Below are 13268 nucleotides of genomic sequence, written 5' to 3'. Positions count from 1 at the left end.
CCCACCCGTCACTGAGAGGGGGACTGTGGGTTCCAGGGAAGGTCACTGCCCTCTCTGGGCCTCTGTCATCCTGTTTACAAAGTGGGGTGTTGAGGATGGTTGCTGTCAGAGGTGACCCAGACTGGCTAGTCCTGTGTTCAGGGCCAGGACTGGGCCTGCCGTGCAGGTTGGGCAGAGGCAGCCCTGCACTGACCTTCAGGGTCACCAGGAAGAACAGCAGAGCACCCGTACTTGGTGGAGGGGAGTGTGGCAGGTTCTCGTACACGCACATGCATGGCACACCACACCCTCCTGTGCCTGTGCAGCACGCCTGTGGGCCAAACTGCCTGCTGCAGAGCCCAGAGCTGCCAGGAGCCGAGGGCCATGTGGTCAACCTCTCACTTTCCACAAGGACACTGAGAACCAGAGAGCAAATGACTGCCCAGGGTCGTCCCCAAGTGAATGGGCCTACCAGCCACATTTGCTCACTTTATAATAAAGCCCCTTCCCTATCATTCCCAGCATTTTCAAGGCCTGAACAGAAGGGGGTCCATCACTGGAGTGGGTGTCCTTAGGGAGGACCCTGGCACCCTCTGCCATTTCCCCTGGTGTTTCTCTCCCACACACACCTCCTCTCCTTGGGAGCCGTGGACCGTGGCCTCCCAGCCCAGCCTGGCTGCACAGAACTCTCTGTGCCCTGCACCTGGGGCCCCTACCTGACTGAGTTCCTGCCTGTCTGCAGGTGGCCACCCTGAGGGAGCAGCTGGACCAGGAAGCACAGCGACCACCACACACCCACCTCAGCCAGGCCTTGCTGGTCAGGCAGTGAGCCCTGCCGCAGACCACGGGGTGGCTGGGCTCTGCAGCCCTGACGGACCCAGAGTAGGCTCCAAGCAGAGATGCTGAGGGCCCAGGCTGCTGAGGGCCACGGCTGGGAGGCTGATGTCTGTGTGCCCCATGAGAGGGTGGCACAGTGCAGACAGAAGGCTCAGACAGCCACAGAGCGCTCGTGTCAGGGGCCTGTGGCCGCAAGCACTTCTAGTCCTGCAGACTGGGGAAGTCCTCCTGCCTCTGGGACCTAGGCCTCCGCCTCAGCTGGACACCCCTTCCCACAGTACACCCTTCACACTTCAGGCCACTGCTCCGGCCAGACCCCTGTGGCCAGGCCCTCATCAGGCCACTTCCTCAGCCACAGGCTGGGTCCCACCCTCTGCTCTGTAAACACGGGGAAGCGTGTGGAAAGCATTTCCACCGCCAGGGCCCAGAGCCGCCGTCCTGCCAGGCCAGCACCACACCCTGTCCAGAGGCCACGGAACCTCCGCGTCCAGGAGCTGCAGGCCCGTCCCCATGGCAGGTGGCTGGAAGTGACTCAGATTCCAGTCCCCGTGACTCACTGGCCACGAGGGGCGTTGCAGTGTGAAGTTGGAAGCTGTTCTGCAGCTGCCTGCTTTCCCAGCCTGTGACTGCAAGGGACAGTCCCATGGGACTCTGCTGTGAAGGCCGAGGCTGCTGGGCTAGGCCTGCCACTCAGCTCGCTGTTGGATCTTTCACCAGCTTCCCATTAGCACTGGTCAGTGTGACTTGTCCTCTGCAAATGGCTTCTCTCGTGCTGTAAGCTGTACATTTCCAGTATCTCTGGGGCACAAGCCGGTCCAGTGATTCCCACATGCAGCACAAGGACCAGGCTGCCTGCCCCGGGGCTGCTCCTGTCTTGGGCCCCTGGAATGCCCTCAAGGACTCTGGCGCCAGGCAGGGAGAACCCAAAGCTGACAGAGCCGCCCTGTCCCATTGTGGCAGGCCCTGGCCCAGGTGTGTGGCAGGCCCTGTCTGTCCACTGCAAGATCATTCGGCACTTAGAATTAGCAAGGAGTCAGCGAGGGTCGTGAGTCACACAGACCGACAGCTAGAGCCAGGAGGGAGGGAGGCCTCATTCTGCCCCTCTACTCTGCCTGGCTGTTAGTGGCTGCTAAGAAGTTTGCCCAGGCTCTGAGGGGAAGCCCCCAGAGACCCCTCAGCAAGGGCTACTCTGGGCAGAGAGTAGTCCTGTGTCTTGCTGGCACGGGACTCTTCTGCGAGCTGTGGCTGGGTGCAGGCAGCAGTGAACTCCGTGGAGGCCAGCAGGTGTGCCTCTCGGCTGCCGGGCGGTGTCCACGCCACACCCCCACAGAGGACTGAGAGGTGATGGGGCAGGAGGCCGGGCAGCCCCAGCCCTGGCTCAGGGAGCCTGTGTGCCCAGCCTGCAGCCTGGCTCTCCTGTTTCGTGGTGCTGCTCATGGCAGAAGCTCCCAGTGGAGTCGGGACTTGGCAAATGTGCACAGAGGGACCTGCTTCAGCTGTGGGGGCTCCAGGTCACTTCTCAGCATCAAAAAGAAAACCACGTGTCATTCAACCAGTCTGCTCCCTGGCCACTTGGGACCCTCCCTGTCCTGGAGGTTCCGGGGGATATTCAAAGTGCCTGTGAATCTGAGATCTTTGTAGTTTAACGAATATTTAAATCGGCAGAGGAGATACTGTTTTTACTTACTCAACACAAAGGTATATATTTAGGAAAAGAGGATTTTCCACATGGAAACACTCTGGTGGGTGCCTGAGCACTGGCAGTGCTGTCAGACCTCAGTGTGTCAGAGTTAGCCATTCCTGTAGCAGCCCTCCAGGCACCTGGCTTGGGGGTAGGAAGCTCTACTTCTAGATCAAGGCCACATGACCATTGGCTGGACGTGGGTCAGGCCCGGAACTCCCCAGCACCTGCTGCAGCTCACCGCTTCTGCTCAGCAGGGAAGACAAAGATGTGCCCCCCTGGAGAGGAAGCCAAGGGAGGAGAGGCTGAGATGTGCAGGCAGTGGGCAGGGGAGAAGGCAGCCCTCCACCTTTCCCAGAACACGGGGGGAAGACCATGATGGAGCTGCACTGACCTGCCTCCACCCAACCTGCTCCCAGAATGCAGGGGTGGGGCACGCCCACTTCCCCCGCTTCACCCAAGGTGGGGGCCTCTGACCCTGACGAGACCCCAAAGAGCTCATCAGTGGCTTGAGAGATGCCAGCTTCAAGTTCAAGAGCAGCTCTGCCCCCGAGCTGTGCATTCAACCCGGACAGGCTCCTGGTGTCTGTGAGAACCTGGAGGTGGCTCTGGGCCTGGACCCTAGGGCACTCCTCTCTGGACACTTCGGGCAGGGCTTCGGAACACCAGGAAACACTCGTGCAGTGGCCCAGAGGTAGGCAGATACCCACAAAACCCCAGACACAGGCCACGCTTGCTGCCTCTGCCGAGGGATCTGGGACTGGGGAGGGTCCCACCGGCCTCTGACGGGGCAACTCTGAGCAGACCCGCATGTGCACAGGCCTGGGGGCTCCCACCTCCCAGGCATCTCAAGATGGTGCCACAGACTACAGAGGGGAGAGGGCCCCGCATAGGACCTCAGCTCCATCCCGAGACGACAGGCCAGCACGCGGGCTGAGGCAGGGCTAGGACCTCAGCTCCATCCCAAGACGACAGGCCAGCACGCGGGCTGAGGCAGGGCTAGGACCTCAGCTCCATCCCAAGACGACAGGCCAGCACGCGGGCTGAGGCAGGGCTAGGACCTCAGCTCCATCCCAAGACGACAGGCCAGCACGCGGGCTGAGGCAGGGCTAGGACCTCAGCTCCATCCCAAGACGACAGGCCAGCACGCGGGCTGAGGCAGGGCAGAGCTCCGCCGCGACACGACTGGGGCAGAAAACAGGCCAGCTGGAAACCACATACGGCTGACTTGGGCTCCTCAAACATTGATGGTTTTCAAGTAGACCATGGGTGGCTTAACTCTGGACGTGTTCTGAGAAGTGAGTCAGCAAGAGTGCTGCCACATTGCCACATGTGTTCACATGCCCCAAGACAGTGTCAGTGACCCAGGTGGTACAATCTGCTGGGATCCCCATCCCACATGAGGTCCCTGCTTGATGGAATCGTCCTGCCACAGCCAGCACCCATGACCCCAGACCCACAGGGGCCCTTAGGTGAGGCCTCTGCAGGGCACACTTGTTCAGGAGGTCATCTCCATGTGACCGCCACTGGGGTCTTTCGTGTCTCTAAAGATGCCTCGGAAGCATGGCTACAGGCTTCAGAGCCTTCAGAATGGAGAGGGCCCTGGGTTCCCCACCTGCCCTCCCTCTCTTGGCTGCCCTGGACATCAGGAAGCAGAGACTGGCACTGTCCCTGCAGGGATAGATTCCAAGGCACCTCGTGGAGCCTGGAGGGGCACATGTCGCATTAGGCCCATCCTGGGCCCCCAGGCGTGACCCCCTAGGCCAACCCCCTGCCGTGGACAGAGGGGACAACGTAGGCACTCAAGAAGACAGATGAGGCTGCCTGCAGGAGAGCAGCCTCAGCAAGGCCAAGGGCCCCGGGCCTGAACCCGCCTGCTGGGCCTCTTCAGCTCCTCTTTTCTCTAAATAAAGCAGCAGTGACCACCTCAGGAAGCATATGCCCAGCGCTTTCTGATCATTTCCCCAAGATCAATAGCAAGGTCCCGTCATGGGAGCTGGGGTGTGAGGTTCCCTGCGCATGTGGTGGGGGTCTGGGTTGGCTGTGCTGTCCCTCCCTTCTCTGCCTCAGTGGCCAGCCCCATAGGGCAGTGGCCAAGTGGATGGCCAGGGTGTAACTCCTCAGGAGCTGGGCCCACCCCACGTCCCTTCGACCTCCCTAGCCTCCTCCTGATATAGGTGGAGGTTGACTGGGAGTTGGGGCTTTGGGCCATGCCCACATGAGGGGACCCACTGCTCTGGCAGGGGACTTGTACTCCACCAGCCACCTCTGGGACGGGAGCAAAGTTGGGGGTGGACTGCAACCCAGACCCTGCCCTGTAGGACAGCTGTCCAAGCCCAGTCTGACCCTCCCCCAGCCCCCAGATGTGGGTGGGTGGACCCTGCATTCTGGGACATCCTGAGGGTGGACTCCAGGTCTCCCCACCTAAACTGCACACATACTCCGGCCTGAAATTAAAGTGTCACAGGCCTGTGGGGTAGGCTCAGGTTTCCTGCCACAGAACATGAGCCTGCTTGATAGAATGATCCTGGTCTTGATAAATGTGGACTTTCTGTTGTAGAGACAAAGGCGTCCTTGAGACCAGAGGGAGGCCTAAAACAGCAGTTGCTGAAAAGTATTTCCTGATAATATTTTTAGCACCTGAAACTTTTTTTCTTTTCTGCCTGTGGAGTTGTGTGCCTTTTTCTTTTAATGACCCTGTGTTAACCCCCACTCTCCCAGACCCAACTAAAAATCTGCAGAGGGCTGAGGCTGGGGATAGTCAGCAAAGCTGGGGCAGCGGTGGTCACCGCCACCTGGGGTCAGAGGTTGGAGGGCGTGGCCTGCTGCTGGCCTGGCTCACAGACTCAACTCTGGGCACGCCCAGAGCTATTCGGGGGATTCCTCCAGGTGGTGGGCCAGGACCCCTTGTCCAGGCCCACCCCTCCCCTGCACCTCAGGAACAGTCTTAGACTCAGAGCACTTACTCATACCACTGCTCTTGGCCATGTGCTGGGCCCGGAGGCAAACCTACTCCAGGGATCCCCAGGTAGGCCCAAACCCTGACTAGAAATGGGCCTTTACCCGTGTCCTGAGGCCTGTGCTCAGAAGGGTGACTGCCAGCCAGGGCAGCCTGTGCAGCCTGCTCTAAGGTGCAGGCCCTGGGCTGGGCTTGGAGGGCAGAAGAGGAGGGTGCTGTAGGAAGGAGGACTCAGGGAGCAAGGGGTATGCTCCTCGGGCTCAAGGGGTCTTGCGTCAGGTTGGAGCTGCCCTTCTACCTGGGAAAACAAAAACTAAGAAAACCAGGACTTCCCAGAGGTCCCAAGCCTATTTGGGGGCAGGGGGACAGAGACTGCCGGGTTTTCGTAGAACCAAGACAGTCTGAACAGTATGTCCTCTTGACTTGGTCTCCTGGCAGCTCTGCCCTTGAGGCCAGTCCATAGGGACTGCACCCTGGACCCCCTGGCCTTCACAGGGGGATATGGAGAAGCACGACATGGTGGTGTGCTGTCCTGGGGGTTCTCAAGGCCAGGAGCCCAGCGCCAGGGCCAACCCTCCCACTGCTAATTGAGGGCACAGCCTCGATTTGCCCCTCAGCAGAGCAGGATGCTCTACCAAGCAGGGGAGGGACACAGCAAGCCAGGCCCAGGTGCAGGGTGCAGGAGTGCTCTGTGGGACCCGCCTGCAGGGCCAGCCTGACATGGATAGCCACCAAGCCAGGACCCATCACCCAGCACAGAGAGGACAGTGGAGACTGTGCCCCAGGACTCCAGTCTCTGCCTGGGGCTTAGGGACGCTGAGGTGGACGGGACTGGGCCCTGAGGGAATGACAGGGCCAGCACTACCTGAGGTGAGTGGTCCCAGAGGCAGAGAGAAGGGTTGGAACAGTCACAGGCACGGGACACCGACTCCATATGGAGGCTGCTGAGAGCCCTGCCCTTCCTGCCCCCAAGTCCTGAGTCTCCCAGGGAGGACGGCTCTGCCTAGGGTCTGCCTTGGCATCTTGTCAAAAGCAGGACCACGGCGGCTGGGGCGGCGGCTGCTGTCGGTGCCCTTCTCGTTTTTTGGCGCCGAGCACTCCGGACTCTAGTAACTCATCCTCTGGTGAGTACCTGGACCCAGAAATTTCCCCTGATGTGGTTATGCGTTTCAGAAACTGTTTTATGCCTTGACGACTGCCAGGGCCAGGGTTTGTCCTGGCATGGAGCGAGAGCCGGAGTACACTCTGGGAGGAGCTTGCCCTGGTGCTGAGGAGAGGCCGCTCCTCCAGGGGGCTGCGGAGCCAGCGTCAAGGACGGAAGCTCCATCAGGGCAAGGACTGCGTCACCTGGACAAAGTCCCTGGAGGGCACCCGGAGTTCTGCCCCTCCGCCCAACATCTGGGGCAGCCCTTCGGAAACAGGTGTGCCTCCGAATTGCTCTGCCGACTCAGACACATCCTTCGGGCCCAGGATGGAGCGAGCCTGGGAACCGCAGAAGAGGACACCCCGCCCCAGGACGGGCGCCTGCCACGTTCTTGCCTCGCCAGTGCACAGGCCGGGGGAGATCTAGGGGTGCGAGGGCCCCCATGAGGCCTCCGGCTCCAGTCCTACCCAGCGCCGGCACCAGCGACCACTGGCAGGGACCCCTGCGCGCCCCTCCTTCCCGCGGAGCCTGGCGCTTTAAGAGCCACAAATTTGCATGGCCCCGCCCGGCCCCGCCCCGCCGAGCGGCGCCGCGCCGGCTATTTAAAGCGCGGCCCCGGGGGCGGAGGGCCAATAGCGGTCCCGCCCTGTGCCTTCTCCGCGGAGCGGGCGCGGGCTGCGGAGCCCACCGAGAGCGCGGCTGGCCAGTCCCTGCGCGGCCACCTGCCCGAGCCCTGCGAGGACCGCGCGTCCCGCTCGCAGACCTGGCGATGCCGAGCGGCGCCGCCTGGGCGCTGCTGCTGGCTGCGGCGCTGGGGCTCTGGGCGCACGGGGTGCGCGGCGCCGTGGCCCTCGCCGACTTCTACCCGTTCGGCGCCGAGCGCGGCGACGCCGTCACCCCAAAGCAGGACGACGGCGGCTCGGGGCTGCGGCCGCTGTCGGTGCCCTTCCCGTTCTTCGGCGCCGAGCACTCCGGCCTCTACGTGAGTAACCCCAAGCTCGCGGGGGCGCCAGGGAGGGCGCTGTGCCCCGGCCGCTGCCCGCCGGCCCGGACTCACGCTGCCGCCGCCAGCTACTTGGCACCACGGCGGCCAGAGGTGGAATGAGGACAGCGCTTCCTCCCTTCCGCGGCCGGGGCCGGACAGCGGCCGGCGGGAGAGGCGCGGGCAGGGCGGGGCGAGAAGCAGCCAGGCCACCTTGGCCTCAGCGCGCGGAGCGGTGCATCCCTGCCGCTGGCGGGCTCGCCCGCAGCATGCACCCTGAGATGGGTCCGGAGCCTGGTGGTGACCCTCGCCCCGCGTTGTTTCCTTTTCTGACAGCGATGTGGCTGCAAGGAACAGGGCCTTGAGCCTGGGTTTCCAGAGTGGGGCACTTGGCCTGCGATCCCTTCCCCTCCCAGGCCACTTCGACCCCGCCCCCAGTTGATTCGGGAGGCCCAGTGCCAGCAGACTGACCCTCCCCACTTCTCAGGGCTTCTTAGCAACTCCGCCTGGCCAGGGCTGGAAGCCAGCTGCAGTGTAGGGGGGCTCTGGCTGGAGTCAGTGAGCTGTTTCTTCTCTTGACCCTTCTGAGTCCCAGGGAGTCCAACAGGACCCCCAGAGGGAACTGCTGGAGCCCCGGGGGTGCAGGAAAAGGCCTGAGTGACAGTTCTGTCTCCATGTACCCAGGGTGTGACTGCTGGGCCAGTCACTTGAGGGCCACCCAGGGGATGAAGCATGGTGAGGTGGCCTCTGTGCATAGGTCCCCAGTGGTCCCCTGAACCACCACATGCTAGGACAGGCTGGTATATAGTCATTCCAACACCATTGCCCCAACCAAACCCGGGTCACATCTACCACCATCACTCTTCTCATTAGCACTGCCACCTGTGTCCTCGCTAGAACCACCAACACTGCCATCAGCAACACCACCTACTGTCACCCCTTCCACCATAAGCATCACCACCACGTGGTCCCTAACATCTCCAACACCACTCCCCTCACCAGACAGTCTTCTGCACTGCCCTCAGGTCTTCCCCATCCCATCCAGAAGCAGCACAACCTCCAATATCCCTGTACCTGGACAGCCACCCCAGGGGCCACTCTGCAGCCTGGCAACTCATTTCCCCACGCCCACCCAGGGAGCATCTGGGGGTGGGGCTGGGGGCATCCTTTCTCTAGAGATGCCACCTGAAGGTCCCTCTGGGCCAGGAATTGACAGAGGAGCAGACTGTACTCCTAGACATGCAAAGTGGTCAGGCAGAGCTGAGTTCAGGTCTGCCCAGCCAGAGGAGAAGAGTCCATCTCAGGAATGGGAAAGCCCCGTGTCAGCACTGTCCTGGCAGAAGTCTGTCCAAATGTTCCTTAAGCATCTGGGCCAGTATCATCTTCCCACTCAAAGTCACAGTGAAAATACTAGCAACACCGTTGACCCTCTAAACAACCTCACCGAAAACAGCTATTCTTGCCAAAACAATGGGAGACATGGTTCTGAAGTGGAAAGTTTGGCTAAAAAACAAAGGTGTCATCAGAAATGGCTCTTGCAACTGTTCTTTCCTGAAACACAGGTTTACCGGGAACACCCTGGCTGTGTGGATGGACTGTGTGCAGGGCCATTCACCTGTCCCTTTTTCAGTGGGCAGAGGACGGAGTTCTTCAGGGAGCTGAAGTACCTGAGCGGGCTCTGTGGTCAGGGAGGGAAGCAGATGCAGGGTGTGGAGAGAGGTTAGGTCCAAGGCAGACACAGAGAGCGGAGGCGTTCACTGCAGGGCCTTTCTGGGTGTCCATGCGCCCACCCTGCAGACAGGATTCTGCCCTGGGTGTCCCTGTCTGGCTCTCAACACTGCACAGCAACTCCCAGCCCAGGCGCCTGTGTGGCCCGAACAAGGACCTTCTATGTGGCCTCTGCTCCCTCTGCCTTCAACCTGTGGCTTGGCCAAGAGCAGGCTGATGGCATGAACGAGTGAATAAAAGCTCTGTCCCTCTGTACTGGCCTCGGTCATGTGGGGAAGGCAGCCGTGCCTGTGTGGGGCGAGTGCTTCTTCAGTCTGTGTTAGAAACAGCTTGCCGAAATGGCCCCGGCAAGACAGGGCCACCTCAGGTGGGCGGCCCCTGCCTGGAAGGGGCCCCCTGTTCTGCTTCTTTCTCGTGTGACAGCTGTTGCACCTGGCTAGTTGTGAGGCTCTGGGAAGGCTGAGGGCCACACCGACAGGACTGCCACTAGCCCGCTGCAGGTTCTGGGTAGTGATGGGAGCTGGGCCGTGGCCTGTGGGACCAGTGGGGCCTGTGGAAGAGGAGTGGTCTGCTCAGGCAGATGTGGACCATGAGAGGGAATGCCTGTTTCTCCCAATTAGCTGAAGCCACAGCCCCCAGGTGCAGCCCCACCCAGGGGAGCATCCGAGGGCCACACAGAGAATCTTTGTGTGTTTAGCACAAGCAGACTGAACGGTGGCCTTGGGTAGCACACCACTTCGGCCTCTGTCCCTTCTTTGCTAGTGGAAGAGAGTGCCTGGGGAGCAATTCTGTTAAGGTGTGGAGCCCTGGTGGGCCCAGGAGTCTCTTATGGTGTGCAGTGGATGGGGCATGAGGCATATCTCCAACCTGAACTGCTGGGGCGTGGACAGAGTCCTGTCTCCCTAGAGAGAACCCTTCACCCAGCCCCCTGGAGGCTTCTCCCAGGGGTCTGTCAGGTGCTGTGCCCTCATATACTGTGACAATCCCTTATCACTGCACCTCTTTGTCTTTTGAAAACTTTGGAACCATTCCAAGAAACATAGAACCCTGAGTGGGAGGGACCAGGAGTGGGCAGTGTCCCTGCAGAGCCCTTGGTCAAGAAGGACTGTTGACGTACAGAATGCCCTTGAACTCTTGCTAGCCATCTCAGCTCTCATGCCCTGGGAGGCCAGGCTTGGGTCCACACCCATCTGCCCAGCCTTGGATGGCCTTCCCACCCAGAGAGCATGGTCCCAGCACTCCCCTCCCCAGTATGGGGTGAAGCAGGTGTCTATAGGCAGCTGGTGGACTTTGCCTGGCCATTCCCTCCACCAGCCTCAGTTTGCCTAACCATGGAGAGTGGTTTCTCCCACCATGTCTATTGGCCTCTACCTGGGGCAGGGGGAGCAGGAGAAACAGCCCCCCATCTACCAGGAAGGTCGTGGAGAGGGGGAGGCGCAGAGGCTGTGTAACACTGAGACCACTGCAGCCTGGCCAGGGCAGACACTGACTTCTTGTCGTGGCTCCTCAAAACCTTCAACAAAACCCTCATTGCACCTGGGTGATTGGCCTCGACTCTTTTAGTGAGTGCATAAAAGTATAGCATTTGATCTTTTTAAAAATCCAGTCTGGCAATCCCTTCTTTTTAATGGAGTATTGAGTTCATTTACATTTAGTGTGATTTATAGTATGGTTGGGTTTAATGTCTCCTCTGATTTTTTACATCTGTTCTTCTTTGGGATTTTTGAAATGGTTTCATGTTATCTCTAAATTATAGGCTTATTAGTAATATATCTCTTTTAAAAAACTTTTTCATGATTGTTATAGTTTCAAATACATTTTAACTTTATATGGTATATCTTCAAACAATATTATACTCTTCAAATACAATGTAAGAACCTTATAATAGCATAATCTATTGTTGCCATAAATGTTGATTTACGTATGTTATAAACCTGATAATACACTGTTAATATTTTGCTATAAATAACTAATTGTCATTTAAAGGGATTTAAAAGTTAGAAAGTCTTTGATATTTACTCACCTATTTACCATTTCCAGTCTTCATTTCTTGTGTAGATCCAGATTTCCAATTTATATTATTTTTCTTCTGCTTGAAGGACTTCCTATAATGTTTCTGGTATAGGCCTGCTGGGCATAAATTACCTTTTCTGATAACTATTTTACTTAGCTCCATTTTGAAAGATATTTCTGATGAATGGTGTAGAATTCTAGGTTAACTGTGTGATTTGGGGATTGGTTTTTTTGTTTCGTTTCCAGTGTGGAAGAGATGCTGTTCCATTGTCTATCAATCTGCATAGTTCCTAATGGGAAGTCTGCTGCCTTCTTATCTTTGTTCCTCTGTGTATAATGTCATTTTTCTCTGTTTTCAAGATTTTCTTTTTATCACTGCTTTTCAGCAATTTGATTTTTAGGTGCATTGTTATGATGTTTTTTATATTTCTTCTGCTTGTATTCATCATTTTGGATATATAGTTTTCATGAAGTTTTGAAAAGATTCTCAGCCATCTTCATTTTTTTTCTCCTGTTTTTGACCTTCTCATTTGAAGACTCAAGTGTATGTACATCAAACTGCATGTAATTTTTCCATTGCTCATTGAAACTTTGTTCACTTTTTGTTCTGTCCTTTTTCTCTATGTCCTTGATTTTGGATATTTCTATTTTTATGTCTTCAAGTTCACCAATTCTCTCTTCTGCAGTGTTTAACCCATTAATCCCATTCAGTGTGTTCTTGTTTCAGCTATTTTATTTTTCACTGATAGAAGTTCTATTTGGATTTTTCTGCATCTTTCATTTATTTCCTCCTCATCCTGATGTTTTCTTTTATATTCTGAGCATAATTTTAATATTTATAATAGTTGCTTTAATATAATTACCTTCTAATTTTAGCAAGTAACTTTAATACGATACTTCATACACCTGCAAAGTAAAATTAAAAGAATGGTATCCAAATATCAAACTGTAATTTTAGCCTATTTTTTCACAGTGGTATGGTTAGTGATTCTGAACCTGTAGAGTGAAGGAGTGAACATATTGAGGATGATGTGTGCTTCACTCTTGAAGATGGGAGTTACAGATGTGGAAAGGAGGAAGCACAAACAAAGCCAGTGGTTTTTATGTTGGATAGGAATTGGTTTATATCAATATAAACTCACATTATCCTGTGCGGATGGATGTATATTGTTGCAGATGGATTCAGACATACCCAGGTATGTACATACAAACATTTGGTCATGTCTCGCATGACCACAAATACAATAATGGTCCCATAAGACTAACTATAGTGGAGATGGAAACTTCCGTAAAGCCGTGCCATCAAAGCTGCCTAACCTCATGGATAATGCACTGCTCACGTGCTGGTGTTAACGCTGGTGGGGAGCAACCTTCCGTGCCGCCAGACATGGACATACAACACACACAGTTATGAAGAGTACATGATGCTGGCAGCAATAGTGGACCACTGTGCTATGCTGGGCTGTATAGACTATTGTTATTTTAGGTGTATTCTGTCTACGTAAAACCAAGTTACCATTAAACATTATGCCCTGCTATGCATCTGGTATTTTTCACGTTTCCTGCTGGTATCAAGAGGCCTTGTTGGGTGACTGGCCTGGGCCATGCAAAGTTGTGTAAGTGCACTCTAGGTAAAGCCTAATGACACATTTCTCAGAATGTGTCCCCGTCACTAAGGATTTCCTTGCTCTGTCCAATAGCATCCCCCAAAGCCATGAGTACTTCCAGTGCCCAGATACTGGTTGCTGCATACCAGTCTCTACTGAACGGAACCAGGCTTTCTTGAAATTCTAGCTGGTGTCAAGAAAAGTGAACCTTGTCCCACAGAGTGAGGAAGAGCTCAAGGAAGGATGGAGAGGCAGCAGGACACAGAGGCCCCTGGAGGGGCTCCCACTGGCCATGTCTGGGACAGTTTGAATATAAAAATAAATAATGATAGTCACAG

At 56.5% G+C, this 13268-nt stretch overlaps 2 protein-coding genes across 21 annotated transcripts in view; both read left to right on the top strand.

Annotated features, from left to right (window-relative positions):
- The window catches only part of Crocc2 (ciliary rootlet coiled-coil, rootletin family member 2), a 59171-nt gene extending 56691 nt beyond the window's left edge, over nt 1-2480 (top strand). For all 6 annotated transcript variants that reach the window (XM_046426743.2, XM_046426744.2, XM_046426748.2 and 3 more), the window contains one exon: nt 722-2480. In XM_046426743.2, coding sequence (XP_046282699.1) covers nt 722-808 — 87 coding nt within the window. In that variant the 3' untranslated portion in view covers nt 809-2480. The remainder of the gene's footprint in view (nt 1-721) is intronic.
- Nucleotides 2481-7249: 4769 nt separating this feature from the next.
- The window catches only part of Sned1 (sushi, nidogen and EGF like domains 1), a 74106-nt gene continuing 68087 nt past the window's right edge, over nt 7250-13268 (top strand). For all 15 annotated transcript variants that reach the window (XR_006847846.2, XM_046426827.2, XM_046426820.2 and 12 more), the window contains exon 1: nt 7250-7582. Coding sequence is in view for 14 of the 15 variants with exons in the window: in XM_046426827.2 (XP_046282783.1) it covers nt 7370-7582 (213 nt within the window). In the remaining variant the exon portion in view is untranslated. The remainder of the gene's footprint in view (nt 7583-13268) is intronic.

The sequence above is a fragment of the Marmota monax genome, unplaced genomic scaffold, assembly GCF_021218885.2.
Source record: "Marmota monax isolate L192 unplaced genomic scaffold, Marmota_monax_Labrador192_F-V1.1 WCK01_AAM20220418_F8-fsc00298, whole genome shotgun sequence".
Taxonomy (NCBI): domain Eukaryota; kingdom Metazoa; phylum Chordata; class Mammalia; order Rodentia; family Sciuridae; genus Marmota; species Marmota monax.
This window is presented reverse-complemented; position numbering and strand designations above follow the sequence as displayed.